General features: G+C 36.0%; 1 protein-coding gene and 1 long non-coding RNA gene across 2 annotated transcripts in view; one reads left to right on the top strand and one right to left on the bottom strand.

Annotated features, from left to right (window-relative positions):
• Positions 1 to 19,896, bottom strand: part of LOC122574683 (unconventional myosin-XVIIIa) — a 65,291-nt gene that overhangs the window by 42,034 nt on the left and 3,361 nt on the right. The window contains exons 2-4 of the mRNA XM_043742560.1: positions 16,503 to 17,186; positions 15,468 to 15,935; positions 12,749 to 12,883 (exon numbers count right to left, since the gene is read on the bottom strand). Of these exons, the coding sequence (XP_043598495.1) occupies positions 12,749 to 12,883; positions 15,468 to 15,935; positions 16,503 to 17,186 (1,287 nt within the window). The remainder of the gene's footprint in view (positions 1 to 12,748; positions 12,884 to 15,467; positions 15,936 to 16,502; positions 17,187 to 19,896) is intronic.
• Positions 18 to 4,241, top strand: LOC122574694. The gene is made up of 3 exons (XR_006319140.1): positions 18 to 3,599; positions 3,799 to 3,948; positions 4,139 to 4,241. It is a non-coding gene; the product is annotated as an uncharacterized LOC122574694 (long non-coding RNA).

Below are 19,896 nucleotides of genomic sequence, written 5' to 3'. Positions count from 1 at the left end.
TTATCCTCCGCAAATGAGATTTTCACTGATTACAAGCGACTGATTTCGTTGTCGCGGGGAAAAATATTTTTTCCATGACAAATAGTTTTCTAGCGACCGACCGATTGAATTATGCTTTAACTCTCGATTACCTTCGATATTTAGTTTCCACGGTGCTATATGGTCTGCACACCTGATCGCACGTGCGAACATTGTATACGGTGTAAAATTTCAAACGAGAACCTGTACCTCTACCGAGACGAGAAGATAGAACACATCTTAACTCGTTTAAGATCAAAGTATTTTTTAATTAAATAAGATTGTTCTCAGTAATCGTTAAACTGGAGGAAATAATTGTCTTATAATCATTTCTTCTCATAACGAAATGAAATACCGTTTATGGAGGGTTAATATTGCGTTAGTCTTCCTTTCTTTTCAGTTACGTCAGTCATAAATCGTAATAAAAGATTATACAATCTTATTGTCTTGCGTACCATTCTGTCTGTTCTCAAAGCCTTTCAAGTACTTTTAATGGCTTCCCTTAACTCCAAACCCTCCAATTCCCATAGATAGATAGAAACGTATTAATTTCATAATGACGGTCGTATAAAGCTCCAATTACGATCTTACCTTAAACATATATCTCTTCTATGTATTAAAAACACTGGAACAAGTATAAAATGGATAACAAAGGGAAACATACAGTAGAACAAAGATACAATCTATAAATGTATTTACGACTTGAAACTAGTTTATCAACAAGAAGTTTCGAAAAATCAGGTGGATGTTTGCTCCCGATAATGAAAAACGAGAGAAACAACGTCACCCATAATTCGCCTGCTTCATTCGCCTCATAATTCGCCTGAATATTTTGTATAACGATACGACCGAACGATACAGTTTGAAAATTTGCGAAACAGGTTTTGTCATGTTGCGCGAACGTTTGTTATGATACGTTCAGATTATATTCCATGCACGACAATAAAAATGGAAACTTATCCTCGTCACTCGACACTAGTTGCTCCTATAAAACTTTCCTCCCAATCTAAAATAAAATTATATCTTCGAACATATTATTAAATACTTGAAAAAATGCTAGTGAATGTATAAGATAAAATACATTTTCGCGAACATAACGAAGGAAAGTGACACGATTAAAAAATTCCTAAATCAAACAGCTAACTTTATAAAATAGATATCAATGGATACCAATAGACGCAGAAGATGCTGAAGTGGTTCTAAAGCGAAGAACTATCAATTCACCTTTTAACGTCATCCTTTCCATTTGAAGGGAGCGATTCAAGCGCTCCGTTCAGCCAATAATTTGCATAAACACGGTTTTCGCAGAAACAACACGAGAAGAAAAGAAAATCTGTGTACGTGGAGGATGTATTTTCATCTTTAATCTCTTCGATGGCCTCGTCACCTTTTCCCGCGAGCATAGATCACTATAGACGTCGTTGTTAAATCCACGACAAATGCGAGGAGTTCAACTTCGACTAATTGAAACACTGCTGTAATTGCATCCTCGATAATCGATTCAATTTTTTTTTTTTTTGGCAAATTATACCCAAGGACCGAAAGAGAAAGATATAACAAGCATCGATAGGATAACAAGATAAAACGACGAAGAACTGAATTTTAAAAACGCCGTTCCGTAAAACATGGATAATACGAATTATCGTATTGTTCATCTTCATAGTCTTCACATGGGATTATTCGATGAAAAGTTATTAAACTCGCCATATTTTCCCAACAGTTGCCGATTTCTCTAAAATCTCTGGACACTGTTAGAAATGTTTAACATACAAAACACGAGAAAAAAGAAACGCGAATAAAACAATTAACTTACGTGGAAATTTCGACGGGGACAGTTTAATTACACGGTTGGTGTACCTGATGCTTTGTGATTATGGAAATTGCTTGCTCTACGCTGTAATCAAAGGAGATTACAACAATGAGTCGCGTTCATTTAAGACGCGTTGCATTACTCCGGACCGGAACTTCTCCACGACGAAACTTATTATCGTCAGGATGTTAATAAAAATAAGGAAGGCTCAGATACACAATTAAAAATGTGTTCACTGGGCAAAAAAAAAAAAATATAGACAAACTCGAAGATGGTATCCCGCTGGGGGTAACCATCCACATGTTATTTAGCAATAAAGCTAGAAAAACTTACCGAACGTCCAGCTGGACGAATTGTAAAGTACAAATTAAATAAAAGAAAAAATCGTTTCGTCGATTTTTATTACAATCTTTTAATTAATTAAGAATTTCTGATCCATAGTGTACTAATGACAAAATGTCAAATTTCAACATTTGCATTTTTCCCTCGTGATCCTTCTTCCGTTAATCGATTCGGTACCAAATTACAGCTTCTTCATATTCGGTTGGCAACTAAGTGATTGCGGATTTTGTCATTACCACCTAATGATATTATCCGCAATCACTTAGTTGCCAACCCAACAGTAGGAAATGTTATAGCAGCAGAAGAGAAAAGAGAAATGTAGATTCGATATGAAAGAAACGAGATTAAAAATAGAGTTTCATATTCTCCCCTCTGTTATCGTTTATCGTTTATTCGTTCGATACCAAATGACAGCTTAATAGCCACGGATAATCTTACAGGACAAAAAGAAAAAAGAAAAAAATAGAAAAAATAGGAAAAATAACGCAGATACGAGAGGCTACAGTTTTAATGTACCTAATCTTCGGTGTTACGAGTTTCTTAAAATAGTAGCATCTTTTCTCGAAAGCCCGTGACTCTGTTCGTTCTGTTGCTCTCTCAGCACGCGGATCGCGTGCACCAGGACGCACGTGACGAGTCTGCAAATGCCTCGTCTTCGCATCTCACAGTTGGGGACTTGCCTTTTTTTCCTCCCAGCCTCTTTTACGCGCGTCGCAAGAAACTTCAAGCGGCTTCTGTTTTTGTGCGATCCTCTCGTGATGTATGCCACCACAGATTGTCGTGTATTCATAAAGCTAACCAGGGACGCTCGATTACACTTTCGAGCAGAGAAAAAATTACAGAAGGGAACGAGCGAAGCAAAAGTTTTTCCATTTGCCCACACACAACGTGGTAAACGTATATACTGTTTTCTAATTCTTTTTACACTTCCAGCTTCAATATAAAATAGTTACGTTTAACGGTTCAACTTTTTCCTGGAATAATCGTCGTGGCGGAAGATATCGGGAACGAGATAATCTTCACTGGAAATCGTAACTTGTATTTATCCTTTTCTTCTCTTAACACAAACAGATTAACTTTTGATTCTAGAATAAACACACGGAGAAATGTAAATGAACATAGTAATCAAACCGATCTTTTTCAACTGGAATTTAGAGTTACAAATCATTTGCAGTTCAATCGCGTGTATGTTTTAAACATTACGTGAAATGGAATTTTCCGGATGAATAATATTCTGTATGGAGTCTACGTCGTTGCCGTCAAGGTCAAACATAAAATGCACGCCTGTCATTTCCTGATTAAGCTAGTAATTCAATATAACCCAACGCTATTTAAATATTTATATGCCACACATGAATGTGCTGAAACAGATTTTATTACCAATTATGGATTGAAAATGGAAAAACTCATCGTTCCATAAACATTGCTGGTAAGCTACGAGAAGATATTTTCAATGATATTTATGATATTAGAAATACTTCACAACACTTAACAAGGAGAAAAAATCTGCCCACGAAATCTCTCGACCTACGCCTAATACTTATCTACCCACTTAAGAGACGCATTTCTATAAAATCCCTAAAACAGCCAGGTTACGCATGCACTACAGCATCATAAATATGTTACAGTTAACGACTACTAATGTCATAATTAATCTAAATTATCAGGAAAACGACCAATCAATCAGAGTTTTGTGTTGGTGCAAGAGTAAAATACGGTGGCGGATAAAAGAAAATTTGTGATCTATACTCCCATATAATAACTATACTATATGCATAGTTTGTTGTACTAAACATCTTTTGTATATGTATAGTCGTAGATCTACATAATGAAAATTTCGATTAGAAACTTGTAAGATTAAAAGACAGTAATTTAATAGATTTGGTTGATTAGTGAAATATATTTCTATCGCTAATTATTAGTTACGATGATTATATGTTGCATAATTTATATGGAATATATATTCAGATTTGTTTCAGATTTTACCAATACACTCATCGTACATCAGCTGGTTGCTGAAGCGTGCAAAACTCTCATAGAAAGAAGACTAAAAAGAAAACACTCCACTGACCTCACTAAACAAATGAAATAGTCAAACTCGAAGATGGTATCCCGCTGGGGGTAGCCAACCACATGGTATTTAGCAATTAAGATAGAAAAATTTACCAAATGTCCAGCTGGACAAATTGTAAAGTACAAATTAAATAATAGAAAAACAACTCACCGTATAGTCCAGTGTTTTAACAGTGCTAACACAATTGTAAAATATTTTGTACAACAAATATAATATATTGATGAATACAATACGATACTTTCTAGTATACTATCGTTAGTATTTCGTGAACCTGTCGACATAATTCATCTATCCTCCAAGTCCGTCGTTTAAAAATACCCTTTACTGTCGGATCGACAAGGATGAGGCGCAAACCGTGTCCCATGGCAGAAGAAATGGGGAAGATCAAACGCATGATTACGCGATGCATTGAAAGGCGACACGTAACAGATGAACGAGAATACATTGCGGAAGGCGTGGGAAGCCAGGTTCTCAATAGCTGCGAAGAATTCCTTTGTAGCCGGATTTTTAAACGAGTGAAATATGTTGTCGTCCGTGCTCTGGCTGGTACCTAAAATCATCCCGGTCCGATGACACATCGACGTCACGCGTTCTTCGACGAACCGGAGACGTATTATACGGGCAAAAGGCGAGAAACGACGAGGTTGTGCGAGCACGCGTGGGCGAATTACCACAGCACAATTTCTACGCTGTCGTTACGTGACACGCCGATTCATAGAAGCCTAGAGACACGGTACATACGTGGACAACCGAGTTCTAGATCCAACAAAGCCGTCCAGCTTGCGCAAGTTAAGAAAGTATGAGAGAAAATTTGAGACACGTGTTTGCTTGCGAGCTAAAGTATTTAGAATATGTCGGCTCTGAGCTTTGTTACAAGATTCTTGTACCAGCTACGTTAATACATTCAGGGGCGAATATTTCTTAAGCTTTAAAAAGATTCAGCCACTGTAACAGAATTCTATAGACTTTTCTATGGATGCTGCATTCCCTAGAGACAATCTAAGAACGTGACGTAGAGAACAATTATGAGTGGACACTATGAATGGATAATCTGTAATGAAAATAAATATTCAAAATGTTTATCATTTTAAAAGGAGGATTTTTCTATTACGTAGGCATTCCTTACAGAGACAGAAAATTGACGAGATTTTGAATTTGAGTCTGTGAGATAAAATAGGCAATTACGGTTCACTGGTGCTTTTTAAAATTTACGATCGTGTAGAAGTTTTAGTACGCTACTTCAAAGAGTTGTTTGCCCGCTGTACACCGAAGAATACTTGAAATCTCGTTGAGTGGAGCGTAACAACCGCTTCAAAGACTGACGACACTACTTTAAAAGTTATATTTGGGAGTTACCACCCTACTTCTCTTTAGTTCTACTTCGCTTATTTTCCAAGTAGCAACGTTGCTCTGTTTAAAAAACTCTTGCCCCGTAGTTTAATATCAGTACAGACGCTTCTAAAACATTACGCGACATTCCCTCTGTCTGAGGTCGTTCTATCGATCAATTACTCGATACACGATCTTAATAGGGTAATTAACTTCAAGTATTACCTATTAAACATTATATATGGAAATTTTATGCATATTATAGGTATTTAAAAAAAAATGGATAGTGAATGAAAAGAAATTCACTGCTATCCTATGATTATGAATAATTCATTACGATTTTAAAAAACACAAATGTATTTGTTCGCCGATGGTAAAGAATGCCATTCGAAAAGTATGGTAAAGTCTCGAATGCGAAAATGACAAGGTACGGCGCCGAGACAAGAGGCTGTGGAAGGTGAAACAACTAGAATTAAAGCGTAGGCTGGATCCTTGTAGCGGTACCGTAACGTAACAGACTCAACCTAGTAGCGCAACAAATCATGAGGAACAATCGCACAGATTTAATTAGCCTTTACTTTCTAACGCGGTTTGATGCAACTGCTACTTCTATTAATCAACCAACGAGTTCCCGCTCATCTCGCTTTCGCGCCTCTTCTATGAAACCGTTTCACGAAATGTGAATAACGTCTTCTTACATGGAAGATCTGATAACAGGGAGACAGATTTGGTAAGGAAAGTTCGCAGGTAACCGATTCTACGAAAGAACGTCTACTTCTGTGAAAGAGCGTGATATTAGTTCCCTTTTCTCTCCATTTTTTTTAACCTTGCTACGTTCTTTCATAAGAAGATTCAATATTCCAGTCCATTACAGTCCATCCGCATTTCTCTAATGTTAAAAAACATCTCAAGTTTGAAGAAAATATGGAAAAATTGTTATTGATGTGAAAATTGAGCGGTACGGTTCCTGGTTTAAATTCTATATCAAAGTTTCTTCTGTTTGCATGCTAAAACGAGAGCAATAAATTGAAGTGTAAAAATTGGAGAATCGCAGCTTAACACCTAGCGCTCTACTTTTCTATTTCGCGAAGAAACGAATCTTCTAAATTAGTCGTACCCTCCTTTTGCCTGAAACGACCTGTTTGCCTGAATAGCGAAGGATGCTCCAAACCTTCCAGCGATAATGTACGTCAGCAACTTCGAAATATGTTGCAGAATGAACATTTCGGTTGCCTTTGAAAAAGCTGCAACCACGTTTACATTCTTCGTTCGAGTCCTTTTCACGGGGTTGCTTTTGCGTATAAGAACGAACGTAGGCAACACTTGCATTGCTTTACGTCCGAAAAAACAGCGAACGTGACACGAATGATGTTACAACTTGAAAACTGCCTCGTTTCGGATAGGCGTAAGTATGCCACGGCTTTGTCGTGTATCGGTGCGTGTGCTCGCAACAATCCGCAATATTCACCGGTGTACTTATTCACCAACGTCAGTCCGGCCTGTCACTCGACATGAGTCATCAGCGTTATCCTCTTGCAAACCACATTCAATATTTGCATTGTGCTTCCTTGCCTGCTGATCGTTCCTCTTACCTACCGATCGTATAATCGCGACCAGGTCGAGTTCGAATTTCATCTCCAACCTATCCGTTCTTTTACGAAATACCGATTTGTTCCAGTGTCCATAGTGTTCACTATAAATTGAATTTAATAGAAAAATGTTGGACCTTAAAGATACACCGTCGATAAAGCATTGCTTCTAGTAGAAAGATATTGAATTTTGTGAATATACACCACCTAATGACAAGATCCGCAGTCACTTAGTTGTCAACCCAATAGAAGGAGTGATCGAATATTTGACAACTTGATGGAATTGGATCAAAAGATTTATGTAAATATTCTTAAGTAGAATGATTCATGTTATTGATATGAATATAGTGTATATCAATAAATATATATTGCACGTAATATTAATTTTCTTTGCTTCGAAATATCGCCAAATCGTGTTGGAAACTTTTCTATATTAAACTGCTGGCATAATATACGAGAACTGACAATTTTTCTTTGGGTTCCTGGCGTAAAAAAAAATTAATAATAATTGCAGTTTTGATTCGTCAACTTACAGTACTTTTTATCTACCAGCTACGAACGGCCGCAAAGACTGAAATAATCAGAATATGCATAAAACAGTATCTATATGTGTGTAATAATAATGTCAATATAAAAGTAGAAAATATGTAATGGGAGTTTCAGTGGTTTAGAGTTTAGGCTAAAATGGTGGTGAAGACGGTCATTAAACTCTCGTAGCTTGTTGTTCGCGTTGCAAGCGTGGGCAACGAACTTCTTTTGGAAACTCGATATTTATAGAAAGGCAATAGGTTGACGTCATTCTCGGACTGCACCTATAAGTGCATCCTTTTCGATGCCGCCTGTTCCTGCGTAACATTACTTTACAGCCCTACAGTGACGATGTTGAAGAATTTTACTGCCGTTAATTCGCCACCATTCGTCAAATTAATGTATCACGTGAATTATTTTCTTTTCCTTGTATCTTACACTGTCTTCGAATATTTATTACAATTCCATTAAGCCAGTGCTTATCATATCGTTGATTTTTCTACTAATTTAAAAGATCTCTGCCACTACAAAAAAGAAAGAGATGTTCATTTCAAAATAGCAAAATAATTGCGTTCGTATTTTAAACGTAATCTAACCTATTTTTGTGATTTGATATGTAACACTGTGTTCAGTTCCCTAGACTACAAATATTAATTTAATTTTAGACGCGTGTAATATATTACCTGAGTGCATTACGGATCAATTTCACCGTGTTATTGAACGCGTTATTCGATCTCGCTTCAATTATATCGATAACTGTTAGCCAATGGAGCAGAAATAGACTACTCATTGCTAAGTAACTGCCGCTTACTTGTAACTGCATGTTGTACAAATTAATTAGTAGCCATTTAAATATCGTGACAGGCAAACATTAGGAAGTAAAATTTTCGTGACAAAGCCTGACTTATCTACGAAATAAATTCACGAACTGAAGAAATTAACATTTACACAGAGTAGCTGGAGAAAGACCCGGACTGACTACAAAATATTTTTAATTTCACCATACATAGCATAGTTACCAATATCTATTCCCTATAAAAAGTTCTAAAAGTATCTATTGGGTTGGCAACTAAGTGATGGCGGATTTTGTCAATACCATCTAATGACAAAATCCGCAATCACTTAGTTGCTAACCTGTATCTGACGCCAGAAATAAAGAAAATCTCGAGGATAAGGAAGTAATTATTTTCTAAATTGTGGATTCGTTTGTTGAATTTGTAAAAACGTTATAACCAAGAAACCTTGATCCAATTCGATTAACATTGTTGCTAGTATAAGCACATTCATCCTGCACGGTAATTCAAATGGACAGAATAATGCGTTCGCACGTAATGCAGTAGCGTGTAATTTTGATCGTACAATTTTACATCAACGCGAACGCCATGAATACAAACTAACAGTGCGTGGTTTACATCATTAATTACCGTTCACGTGTACGACAAGTAGAAGATTAAACGAAGCCATCTGTATTTTAGCGTAGAGAACAAAGTTATCAGGAGGAGCCAGTTGGTTAGTTTGCTTTTGGAATAACATGAAAGGAGAACACGCGATCAATGATTAGTATAATGCATACAGTGGTTGCTATAATTAGACAGAAGCACTTGAACGTTATGAAGATGAAAGACGCGAAGAATGTAAAAGGAAATATAAAAGCTAGTTTCCGTGAAATCGCAATTAATTTTACTTCTTTTAACTTAGGAATTCTTTCCATCCTTTCTTCTCCTCCTTTTTATAGTTAATATTAATATTTATACCATCGATATGGTAATAATAATTCTAATACTATTCTTAGTATCATCCAGAAATAAGAGATCAGAAATAATTTATTTTGCTCATCAACTCATTGCAAAGGTACAAACAGGTTGTTGCTCAAGTACATCCAAGTCAGTAAATCGACCGTTAGTACATCGGATCCACTTGATCGCACTCTACTTTACCAACCATCAATACATGTAAATATACATATGTTGTTCCAGCAGAGATACGAACCTCATTTTGAGCAGACTAATTGCAACCAATTATAGCATATAAATCCGGATTATATACCAAATAAATTTTTTTCAAACAAATTTAGTTAATTAATTATTCATATATAATAGGAAATCGTAGTAGACAATAACAACAATGATGAACAAATGATGAATAATCGCTTAATTAATGTGAAATTTTAAGTTTCAATAAATCAATATACATTTGAAGTATATACTCAACAGGTATTTAATCTTGAATTCATATTTTCCTGTTAATTTATAGAATGAAGTCAACAATGCACAAACCGAGGAGGTGGAATGAAAAGTTCTTGAAATAAAGAGGATAGCCTTACAGCATATGGCGTAACTTTAATAGGCCAGCTATCGGAAAATTCTATCGCATTGCTTCTACCTCCTTGCCATTTAAAAGGCTCTTATACCGCTAGAGAGCATATGACCTTACTTTTATTGCTGTAACTCAAAATACAAAACAACAGACACTATATTCATACTAGAAGCTATACTGCGAAATTTTTAAAATTCATATACTGCGAGTATCTGTATGGTATAGTAAATATAATTCAATTTAATAAATCAAAGAGTACCGTTTACATTTCTCAACGTATGTATAACGAGTTTAAGTTCAAACCTATCTCTACTATCTTCGCCTAGCTTCTACTTGAAAGCATCACTTTTCTTTTTCGATACACTCGCGAATTACTCGAAACTATCCAACCAGATTCGAACTTTCGTTCCATTTCTACATGTGACGCACCCTGCATATTTTTATCGCACTCGTCTTATTACACGTCCCAAGGCGAGTGCAAGGCGTTTCAATAACATACATTTCTACAGCAACTACCACTTTCGCACGGTATTGTCGCGAACGACGACGATTAACGGACAGCAAAATGCCGTGGCTCGGACAGAATTCTCGTTATGCATTAACTTGGAAATGATAGGAAGCTGTACTTGGTATTTATCGCTGGCAGCAAATCATGGAAACAGCCGGTGATTGCTTAATCAGAGGCGCTTCACCTTGTTGAATTTTCTTCGAGCGTAAATTAATCGTTGAGACGACGCGACTATATTATTCATTATTATTATTATTTATACTGTTTGGTATTTCGTGAAATTCGATTAACTAGAGAAGAGATCGTATAAATAAATTATACTTGGTTTGTTTTCGCTTCAATCTTTTGCGATTATTCCAGACGTTACTATCAGACATAAGTGACTGATAACAATTTTTAATTTATTTTATTAATTGGTGTGCATGATTGAAAGAAATTAATCATCGCATTGTACTGATCTCATCGGTTGATGCCATTCTTTAATCGTCAATTGATAATTGAAAATATTAATCATGCGAAATATTCAAATGTGAATCACGAACCGCTGATAACATCATCAATCATCAATTGCTAATTTTTTGCCGAAGTTTAATTAAAATTTCGTTGGGTATACATACTCGAACGTAAGTGTTAACGATTGGAACTGATTGATAAAATATTAAAATCGTGATCATCGCATGTGCCTCGTTTAAATATTCAAATTGAAACAAGTCGCTGGGTACGCTAAAAGAAAATAAAAATTAATCTCGAAATTAATTAATAAATATCGCGTTAATTGCAAGCGCATAGTATGTTGTATGATCGATAGCAAATCAGTTACCATTCAGACATATTTTTAATTTGCAAGAGTTAATTCATTTTTTAGAGATATTGAAAATTGATTTAAAGCACTTTCTTAGAAGACAATGAGTAAGCAAGAAGCATGGTTCGAAAGCATCGAGCATTCAACAAATAATACCTTCCTTTATTGTATTAGATTAAGCGTTATCTTCGATGCTGTTATATTTATTCCTAATAATCTTACTGCAGCGTTAACAAACAGCAATTTAACATCGGTTATCGAAGCAGTTTGACGCCGATAATGCTAAAATAAAATGTAGTCTTCGCGTAAGTCGTTTTCAACAAAATTACACGACATGCTTAAACATTAATAGCAACGTCGTGATATCAACAAAGGAACACCATTGTATCTAGAAAAATGCCTTAGTTCGTTCGACTTTGTTCTCGTACATACGTACAATATATCTCAGTATAAATACCTACTTCATTCCCATATATCAGGAAAAATTTTAATGATCAACCCTTTAAAACCACATACAACTTGCAAGTTATTATATTTATCATCAATTACTCATACTTCGTTTTGGATATTTTATATATATTATATATTCTTTGGAATTCCGTCCATTTCTGCATCGTTAAATTTCCTATTAATGTATAAAAATCCGCAGTCTGGATATAAACGAATAATTAATATGCATAAACTGCCACTGTGACTAGCCACTTAATTTGTGGCGATAAAAAGTGACAAAGCTTCATTACCGTGTAATTGCGCTATTATCGTAGGATTCCGGTTTTTGATTCGACAGAAAGCTGGTATTACGGAACGGGCAAGTCAGCAGATGTACCGTTAAGCGATTACTATGCCACTGCACCGCCGCGAGGAATGTGGGTGGAAGGCATCCGTCCCTACTATTGTCTTTTTCCCTCTACACCTTTCCTCCTGTTAGAGTTAGAGTACCAAACAATCCCATCACGTCTTTCACTTTTTCCGCTCGCTTATTTCCTACCTCATCTTCTCAACAGTTTGTCGTTCGGTTTCCTTTTGTATCTGATATTTTCTCAATTGTATTCATTTTCTTAACATGATCTACAATCGAATGATAAACCAACTCCTATTTGCTGTTTCATCGATATTCGTTTTGTAATTCAATTTGCAATTAAATAATAACACTTTTATTATCCAAAGTATTCTTCTTCTCTCTATCTGTCCTTTTATTAATCCTTCTGTATCTCATGGAAAGCTTGATTAATAAAGCACTTTACCATAATTCAAACAAATTTGGCCATTATTTAAATAAATGGCTATTACATGTTTTTTTTTTTTTTATTAAATCAAATAGGCGACTGAAACGGTGTGCACTTTCTTTCGTGGCGTGACGGGAGAGAAATCATCCAAGACTCTTTGCAAAACGATCTCGCCGCGGGATTAAGACAGAAAACAGAATACTCACCATGTTTTGATGAAACCGCAAACTACCAGATCGACGAAGTGTACCGCCACGAATATTCGCGGCCGCAAGTTCGACCTGGCGTCCGTCGCTACCACCGCGTCTTGATAATTCCGACAATTCCGCGACTGGTTGCACCTGCAAATAACAAAGTATTCCATTACACATTCTATTACACGTTTATTATATACAACAGACACTCTCTTATTTGGTCCCGTTTTAATTAGTCTCCGCTTTAACCAACCACATTTTCGTTGCGTGACATAAGAATAAAAAAAGCTTCCATCGATGGAACGAGTCTATTCTACTGGGAACCTCACACTTTTATATTCCAATTTCACTTTTATCTTGACAAACAAACTTTTTAAAAAAATGTTTAACATGGAATTGAAATGAAATTGAAGGTGAGGAGTTTTAAAAGAACAGAGGGGCAGTGTTGAAATTCAGTTATCGATTAAATCCAAGTCTTCAAAATTGTTTGTTAATTTATTTTTTCCATTAAACGTATATTTTTCCATTTCGTTCAAACTATATCATTGGATCTAATCAATTCTTCCTTATATTCTACTGAACTATCTTATATTCTGATGTTGCTCTTCAGTGATAAAATGGCATCAAAGTAAAGGCTCAACACAAATATCTACTTATAATACTTTTCTCTATGATCATATAAAAATTTCTCTAAAGAAACAAGAACGAACTTGTTGCACTTGCAAATGTACAACTTACAATTTACAAATCTATTGGGTTGGAAACCAAGTGATTGCGGATTTTGTCATTACCACCTAATCACTTAGTTTCCAACCCAATAATACACACAATACAGTTTGCCAGTATATTCCGAGCAACATTCCCTAAGGATTATTAGATAATTGGCTATTTCAAAGGAATTACCACAATTAACAAGTAGTACAAGAGTTACCGGTATTCGGATGGTTGGAATTCAGATAATAAAGGATCAACTGTACATGTTGATAAGATCATAGCTAATCGCACGCATTAAACAGATATCACGCGTGTAACGGATGCCTCAGACTACTTTCTAGCCGCGTGTGCGAGCTCAAGAAGATTAAAGTGGTTTCCGTCTAGCGTATACAGCACAGGAAACAGGATGTTGACCGAGAGAACACCTGCAAGCGGCCTAGCTGTACATAGTATAAGTATGTAAATCACGTTACGTTCTTTCTGTTAAGACCGTTTGGTTTACCGAGAAGGAGAACCAGGGCATGAACCTGTACGAAGGCCCCCAAGCCTAATCGATACATCCTCCTCTAGGAACTTTACAACCCGAACTGGAAATGTTCCAACGATAAAACTAGACAAACTTATGCTACTTCAGTAGTATATTTTGCTTGCCATTTTACACAAGGAATGAAGTAGAATACATAGATGCGAACAGAAATAGTGTATTTTACAGAAATTGCATAACTTAAACCAAACTCTGACGATGTGTCATCTGTGACACAACGATACCAATTGGGAGTCGATGTGAGTGGTCTTTTTTTCAGAGCAAGTCTTTTGAAAAATTTTGTTATTCTTTTAAGCCAGAAAGCGTAGAGGATGTATAGTACGTTCCAAGTACCTCGATCTTTCTTAATCAAAAGCTTCTATATAATTATAGCACTAATTAATTCCATAATTGGGTCAATGTTAATTCCCTTTTATTTTTAACAAAGATGATACGACGCATTGAAAGAGTGGAGATTCATAAATAAAGAATCTGTTATATTCTAGAGATTATAAATCCGAGCGACGAGTTGACTCATTCTTCCCGGTTAACTTAGGATAAAACCCTGCGTAAGTCACGATGGGTTTATCGTTGTAAACCCGATAGGAGAATAAATAAAAAGAAAGCTTGTTTATCGGCAGTGGACATTGAGAATCTCACACAGAAATAGAAAATATCGTATCGCAAGTTCATGTCGACAAATCTAATTACGCTTGCACAGCTTTGACAGTAAGAAGTCTAACAAAGTACTTAAGTACTTAATTCTCCGAGTTCGTGACCAACTGTCACAACCAAGGACCAATAGAAGATCATCGGTGGGATCCCACGGTAAGAAGTTATTTTCACGCGACGCTCCCGGTCCAAGTATAGTTTTATTATGGGTCATGAGTCACGATCCCGCTATATTCGGTGCATCAGTGGCAATGAACCAACCATGATCAGCCGGGGAACACCAGTTTCTCTGTTCCGTACACCGATCACCTTTCGAACCGACCAAGCGTACCTGTGAACGCTCTCACTTTTACCGGCAACGCCAACGATCCCGTGTAACCATTTTCGTCGTGGAGAACGAAACAAGAAAGTGGGGATTAAAGATGCTGCTTATCGATTTCTTCTCATTTTGGAAAAATTTAAAGTATAGATTATATTTTTGAACTATTTTCTTTTTTACTATATTTTACTTGTATTTGTTGCTCGCATCGGAACGAAGTGTCGACTTTTTAACCCTTCTGTTCTCCTTCCAAACGAATATTATATTTCATTAGATGTTTATAAGTATAATATCCTTTTCTCATTTTTACTTCTAAGATTTTACAAAAGTAGATGATAGGGCACCCTATATAGCAGGTAAGAAAATTTGCATTACTTACGAATGATCTAATAACAAACTCTTAAATGTTGCAACGTTAGTATCAAACTTGTGCCACAAAGCATCTCAGCTCTATCAAGATGAATAGCAAAATTATATATTTTATAATCATCGTCTTAACTCACCTTTACGGTGACACTGTTAACGGAGCCCTTAATGAGATCGATAATTTCTTCCCGTGATTTGTCATCGACGTTAATTCCATTGACTTCGATCAGCCTGTCGCCTGGCAGCAAGCCGGTGTCGTTGTTATGTTGTATCAATGAACCTGGTTCAGCGAAGATCACAGGTCTCATCTGCGTGACACCATTTGCGGCTCGTTCCACGATTACAGCTCGACGCAACGAGAAACCGAAATCGTTTCGCGGTGGTGGTTGCCTTTGGATCGTAAGCTCGCGAGGTTCGGGCAGTTCCAGAGGGACGATCTCTGGTAACTGCAACTCGACGCCTTGTTCTTCGAAGGACGCCGAGGATCTCCACCTCGACAAACCCTGGGATTCTCCTACAGGCGACAGGCTGAAAGGTGGTGTTGCGAAACTGGAATTCGTGGTGTCTGTTAGGGAGTCTGCGGAGGGGCTTGCACTGGTCACCACCTGTAAAAGATAAATTGCAATTTGACTGTTAAATACAAATTATAATATATATATAATAAAATAAAATGTGTCGTACTATATACATATAAACAATCACAGAGAGAAAATATTTAAATGCTATGTATACCAAAGATGATCGAAAGAGGCTTGATATAAGAGTTAGGATCGTAATTTAGTAATAAATTACGTGCAAACCAGCCCAATTCTTACGGTAATAATTAAATATTTTATGTAACAACGATATGGTAATATTGGCCTCAAGTAGAAAATTCGCAAACCACTAGTGTTGCAAATTGCATGAAACGAGTAATCAACTACTCGCATTACCATACTACTGAAAACAGTTCCCTTAAAGTACGAGTTGGTGGCTAGAAGTGTTTGCATTAGGAGACACATAGGTATAGTACCAGACTAGCTAGCCTCTCTGTACCTCTCTCTGTAGGCTAATGAAACACGAAGATCTTTCAGCTGCGAAGCTGAGCTTGGACAGCATGAATTTCAAACCACGAGCACCTGAAATACCAGCAAAAGCCTCTAACAGAAACCAATTAGGTCCTTTCAACTAACCTGCAACAGTTTGGTGTCGCTTTGGTGGTGATGATGATGCTGTTGTTGCTGGTGTTGCTGCTGATGCTGCTGCTGAGCCTGCTGAACTGTTCGCTGAGGTGATACCTGCCACGAGCTTTGTCCTGTCTGCGTTTCCTCCTCGCTACAAGCTTCCTCCTTGCTAACAGCGTTCCCAAATCCTGCCAAGTGTGTGGGCACGTTCTGGTAAGCGATCACCTCGTTCTGCAGCGTGTTTCTGACCAGTAAATTGCTGGCCTCCTGGTAATTGGTCTCGTTCCCGTTCGGCAGATGACTTTCCTCTGACAACGAATTCACAGTATTACTGACACTCAGACGTGGCCCCTTAAGAATTCCTCGCTTCGGAGGCTTTGGCGGCAGTGGTGGCAAATTCTTCCCTGATTGTCCGGATACGTTGGTTGGCGTAACTGAAGACGTAGTGGTGGTGATTGTCAATGAAGTCAAAGAAGTTTCAGAAGAGTCACTCTGTGTCAAACCATCCGGCGTTCTCGTATTCCAATTATTACCAGTGCGAACACTTTGCCCTGAGCTTGAAGAGTTTTGCGAATTTTCTAAGATATCACGGTCCAAGTAAGCGAAGAACGAAGCACTATAGTCTGCGGTGATACCACTCGGCAACTTTTCCTTCTCCTTCCGGCGACCAGGAATCTTTAACGATCTCCGAACCTGGAAATGAAATAAATACACTTGGTCATTTTTGCAGTCGAACTTAGCATGTACGTATTATAAGTATAAATAGGAAAAAATGTTATACAATAGCCACAGAAAGTATTTGCACATACCCTTATTTTCCAACGTAGCCTTTTTTTAAAGCTAGATTTTAAATTTCATTCTCATAATACCAAATTCTTGTAATTGCCATTTTTTGATGCTATATAATAAATACAATGGTGTGCCAATATTATTTAACGTTAAGAAATAGATAAGGAAGCATTTAGTGTAGAAAATACATAAATAGAAAAAAAATTAAAGTATTAAAAAACTGGCTATATCATTATTGTATAAAACTCGACAGAACTTTTCTACCCATCTAATACATAATCTCCTCTTCTAATGATTTTCTTCATACGATTTTCTTTTCTTTAATTCATTTTATTGCAAGCGTACAGTAATAAAACATGTAATATACAAAATAACTTGGTGTTTCAACATATGTATCTTGGTTTATATTCCATTGCTTTCCATTACTAAACAGATATTTAGTTTCCCGGAAAGTTATATGGTTCAATATGAAAAACAAGATAGCAGTGGATCATTTTTCTCAAACACGTTGTGCCCACATACTCATCCACTTCCAATATTATTTTGTTTGAACTTTGATGCAATATCAAAAAGATACTAAGGACATATTTAATCACGATAAATAAGAAGCATGCTGTTTGTGAGGTACATACTACAAAGATATTCGATACGAAAGATCTAAGGAAACGAATACCTGAGAGGCAGCCGTACGTGATGAAACAATGACGTATCCATTCTAAAGCCTATTCCTTTTCCTAGATCTTTCGTATCAAGTATCCTTGCATAACAGTATGCGAAAACGACGTATAAATGCGCTTCGAGTTAATAATGCATAACAAGTTTACTACGATACTTTCCATTCACGGCTCTATCTTTTAATGAACTTTATAATACGACATTTGTCAATCAATAAAAAAACAAAAAAAAAAAATACTAAGGAGATTGGTCAATAAATAATTGTTGTTGGATTTTCTAAACATGTTTCATCGATAAAGAATTTAAGGGTGAGGAAATAATCGCCTGATACCCGAGATTAGATACTAAAACAGGAAAAGATAAATTGCAGAGTTGTCTGAGAATAGGGTAGAAAAACTAATTACAGCTTCAATGTTTACGTATAAACTTTCAATGTTAATATAATATTCCATGAATGAAAAATTATTTTTCTGCGTGTATTCTATTTAATTGAAAAACTAATAATATATATTCATGATTCGAAATAATAAATAACCTGCTGAAAATATTGTAATATTTTTCTGTCCGCTATTTTTCGCTATTGCTATTTTACAACAAAAGTAATCGTGTACTGTTCCGAGAGAAATTAACGCGAAGATATACGATACGATGAAACTACGTGTAATAGACATACGTGGAGAGGGAGCAATGACCGATGTCGGAACAATTACAAATTCAAGTGTAATTAAGTAACTATGAAAGTGCCCTCGATTTCGTAATTCGAAAAGGTCTCTAATTAAATACAGTACTGGGGCTGTAATTCGATTATCTTTGAAACAAATCGATGATTGAATGAAACTGCTGTTTTTTTTAAGTCTCTGAAAACTAAACAAAAAGCAAACAATACATCATTTGCGGGAATAAACTGCAAGAACATTGCACGCCTTAACGTGCTACCTGAATTATGGTAACCGCAAATAAGTTACAGTTCTATCCATACTCTGAATAAAAGAACTATATTCTAAGGTACATAATACACAAAAGTACATAATAATTATAACCTAATGCATAATTATATATTTAGATCTGCAATTCCATATGCCTTAGCATAAATGCTGAGATCTTGATATCTTAATAATCACCGACTGAGAATTGAACAAGACTTAATGATATAACACTTTCACTTGAGTTCCATTACCTGCTGATAATGCATCCGCATTTCCTCTCTAATTACAAGGTACATACGGTACTACTACTATACGTCCACGACAAACAAATTACTTCCAATGCATCAGAGAATTTTTTATGGCATTTATCATCGTGCACAACGGCAAATATGTTTCTAAATAAAACGGACGGGCATGAAGAATGATTAAGGTTATAAAAACGTAATATACGGTCACAGAAAGTTCGAGAGAGAAACTGATATAAGAATTTATAGAAATAAATCTTAAACAGCCACGTTACGTTCTAACGCTCTACATCGTTCGCTTCACTTTGCATTAAACGTGTCTCGGATACGTCGACTATTTTTTAATTCGACGAACAAAACACTGGGCAGACTGTTCGTTTTTTTATTATTACCTCTATATATATATATATATATATATATATATATATATATACATATATATTAAATACGATATTCTATGATCCAACTAGAGAAATACTATTGAATTAACGAATTATGTACAGTGATTCGGGAAAGTGTTCGAACACTTATCATAAACAATTTTTGTGAGCACATTATAATATGTGTTATACGAAATTGTTTCCATAAACACTGTAACGATATTATGTACGACTATTATGATTATAATGGTTTTGAAATGGATTTGAAATTAATATAAAATAATGGAAAAGTTTCAACGTCTATATGGAGGCAAGAAAGATGTGAAAGTTTTATTATACGAAGTACAAATAAAAATTGATATTTTCCAATTTTTACGAAAAATAGAGC

Source organism: Bombus pyrosoma, linkage group LG14 (assembly GCF_014825855.1).
Source record: "Bombus pyrosoma isolate SC7728 linkage group LG14, ASM1482585v1, whole genome shotgun sequence".
Taxonomy (NCBI): domain Eukaryota; kingdom Metazoa; phylum Arthropoda; class Insecta; order Hymenoptera; family Apidae; genus Bombus; species Bombus pyrosoma.
Note: the sequence above shows the minus strand (reverse complement) of the source record. Positions and strands in the feature narration are given on the sequence as shown.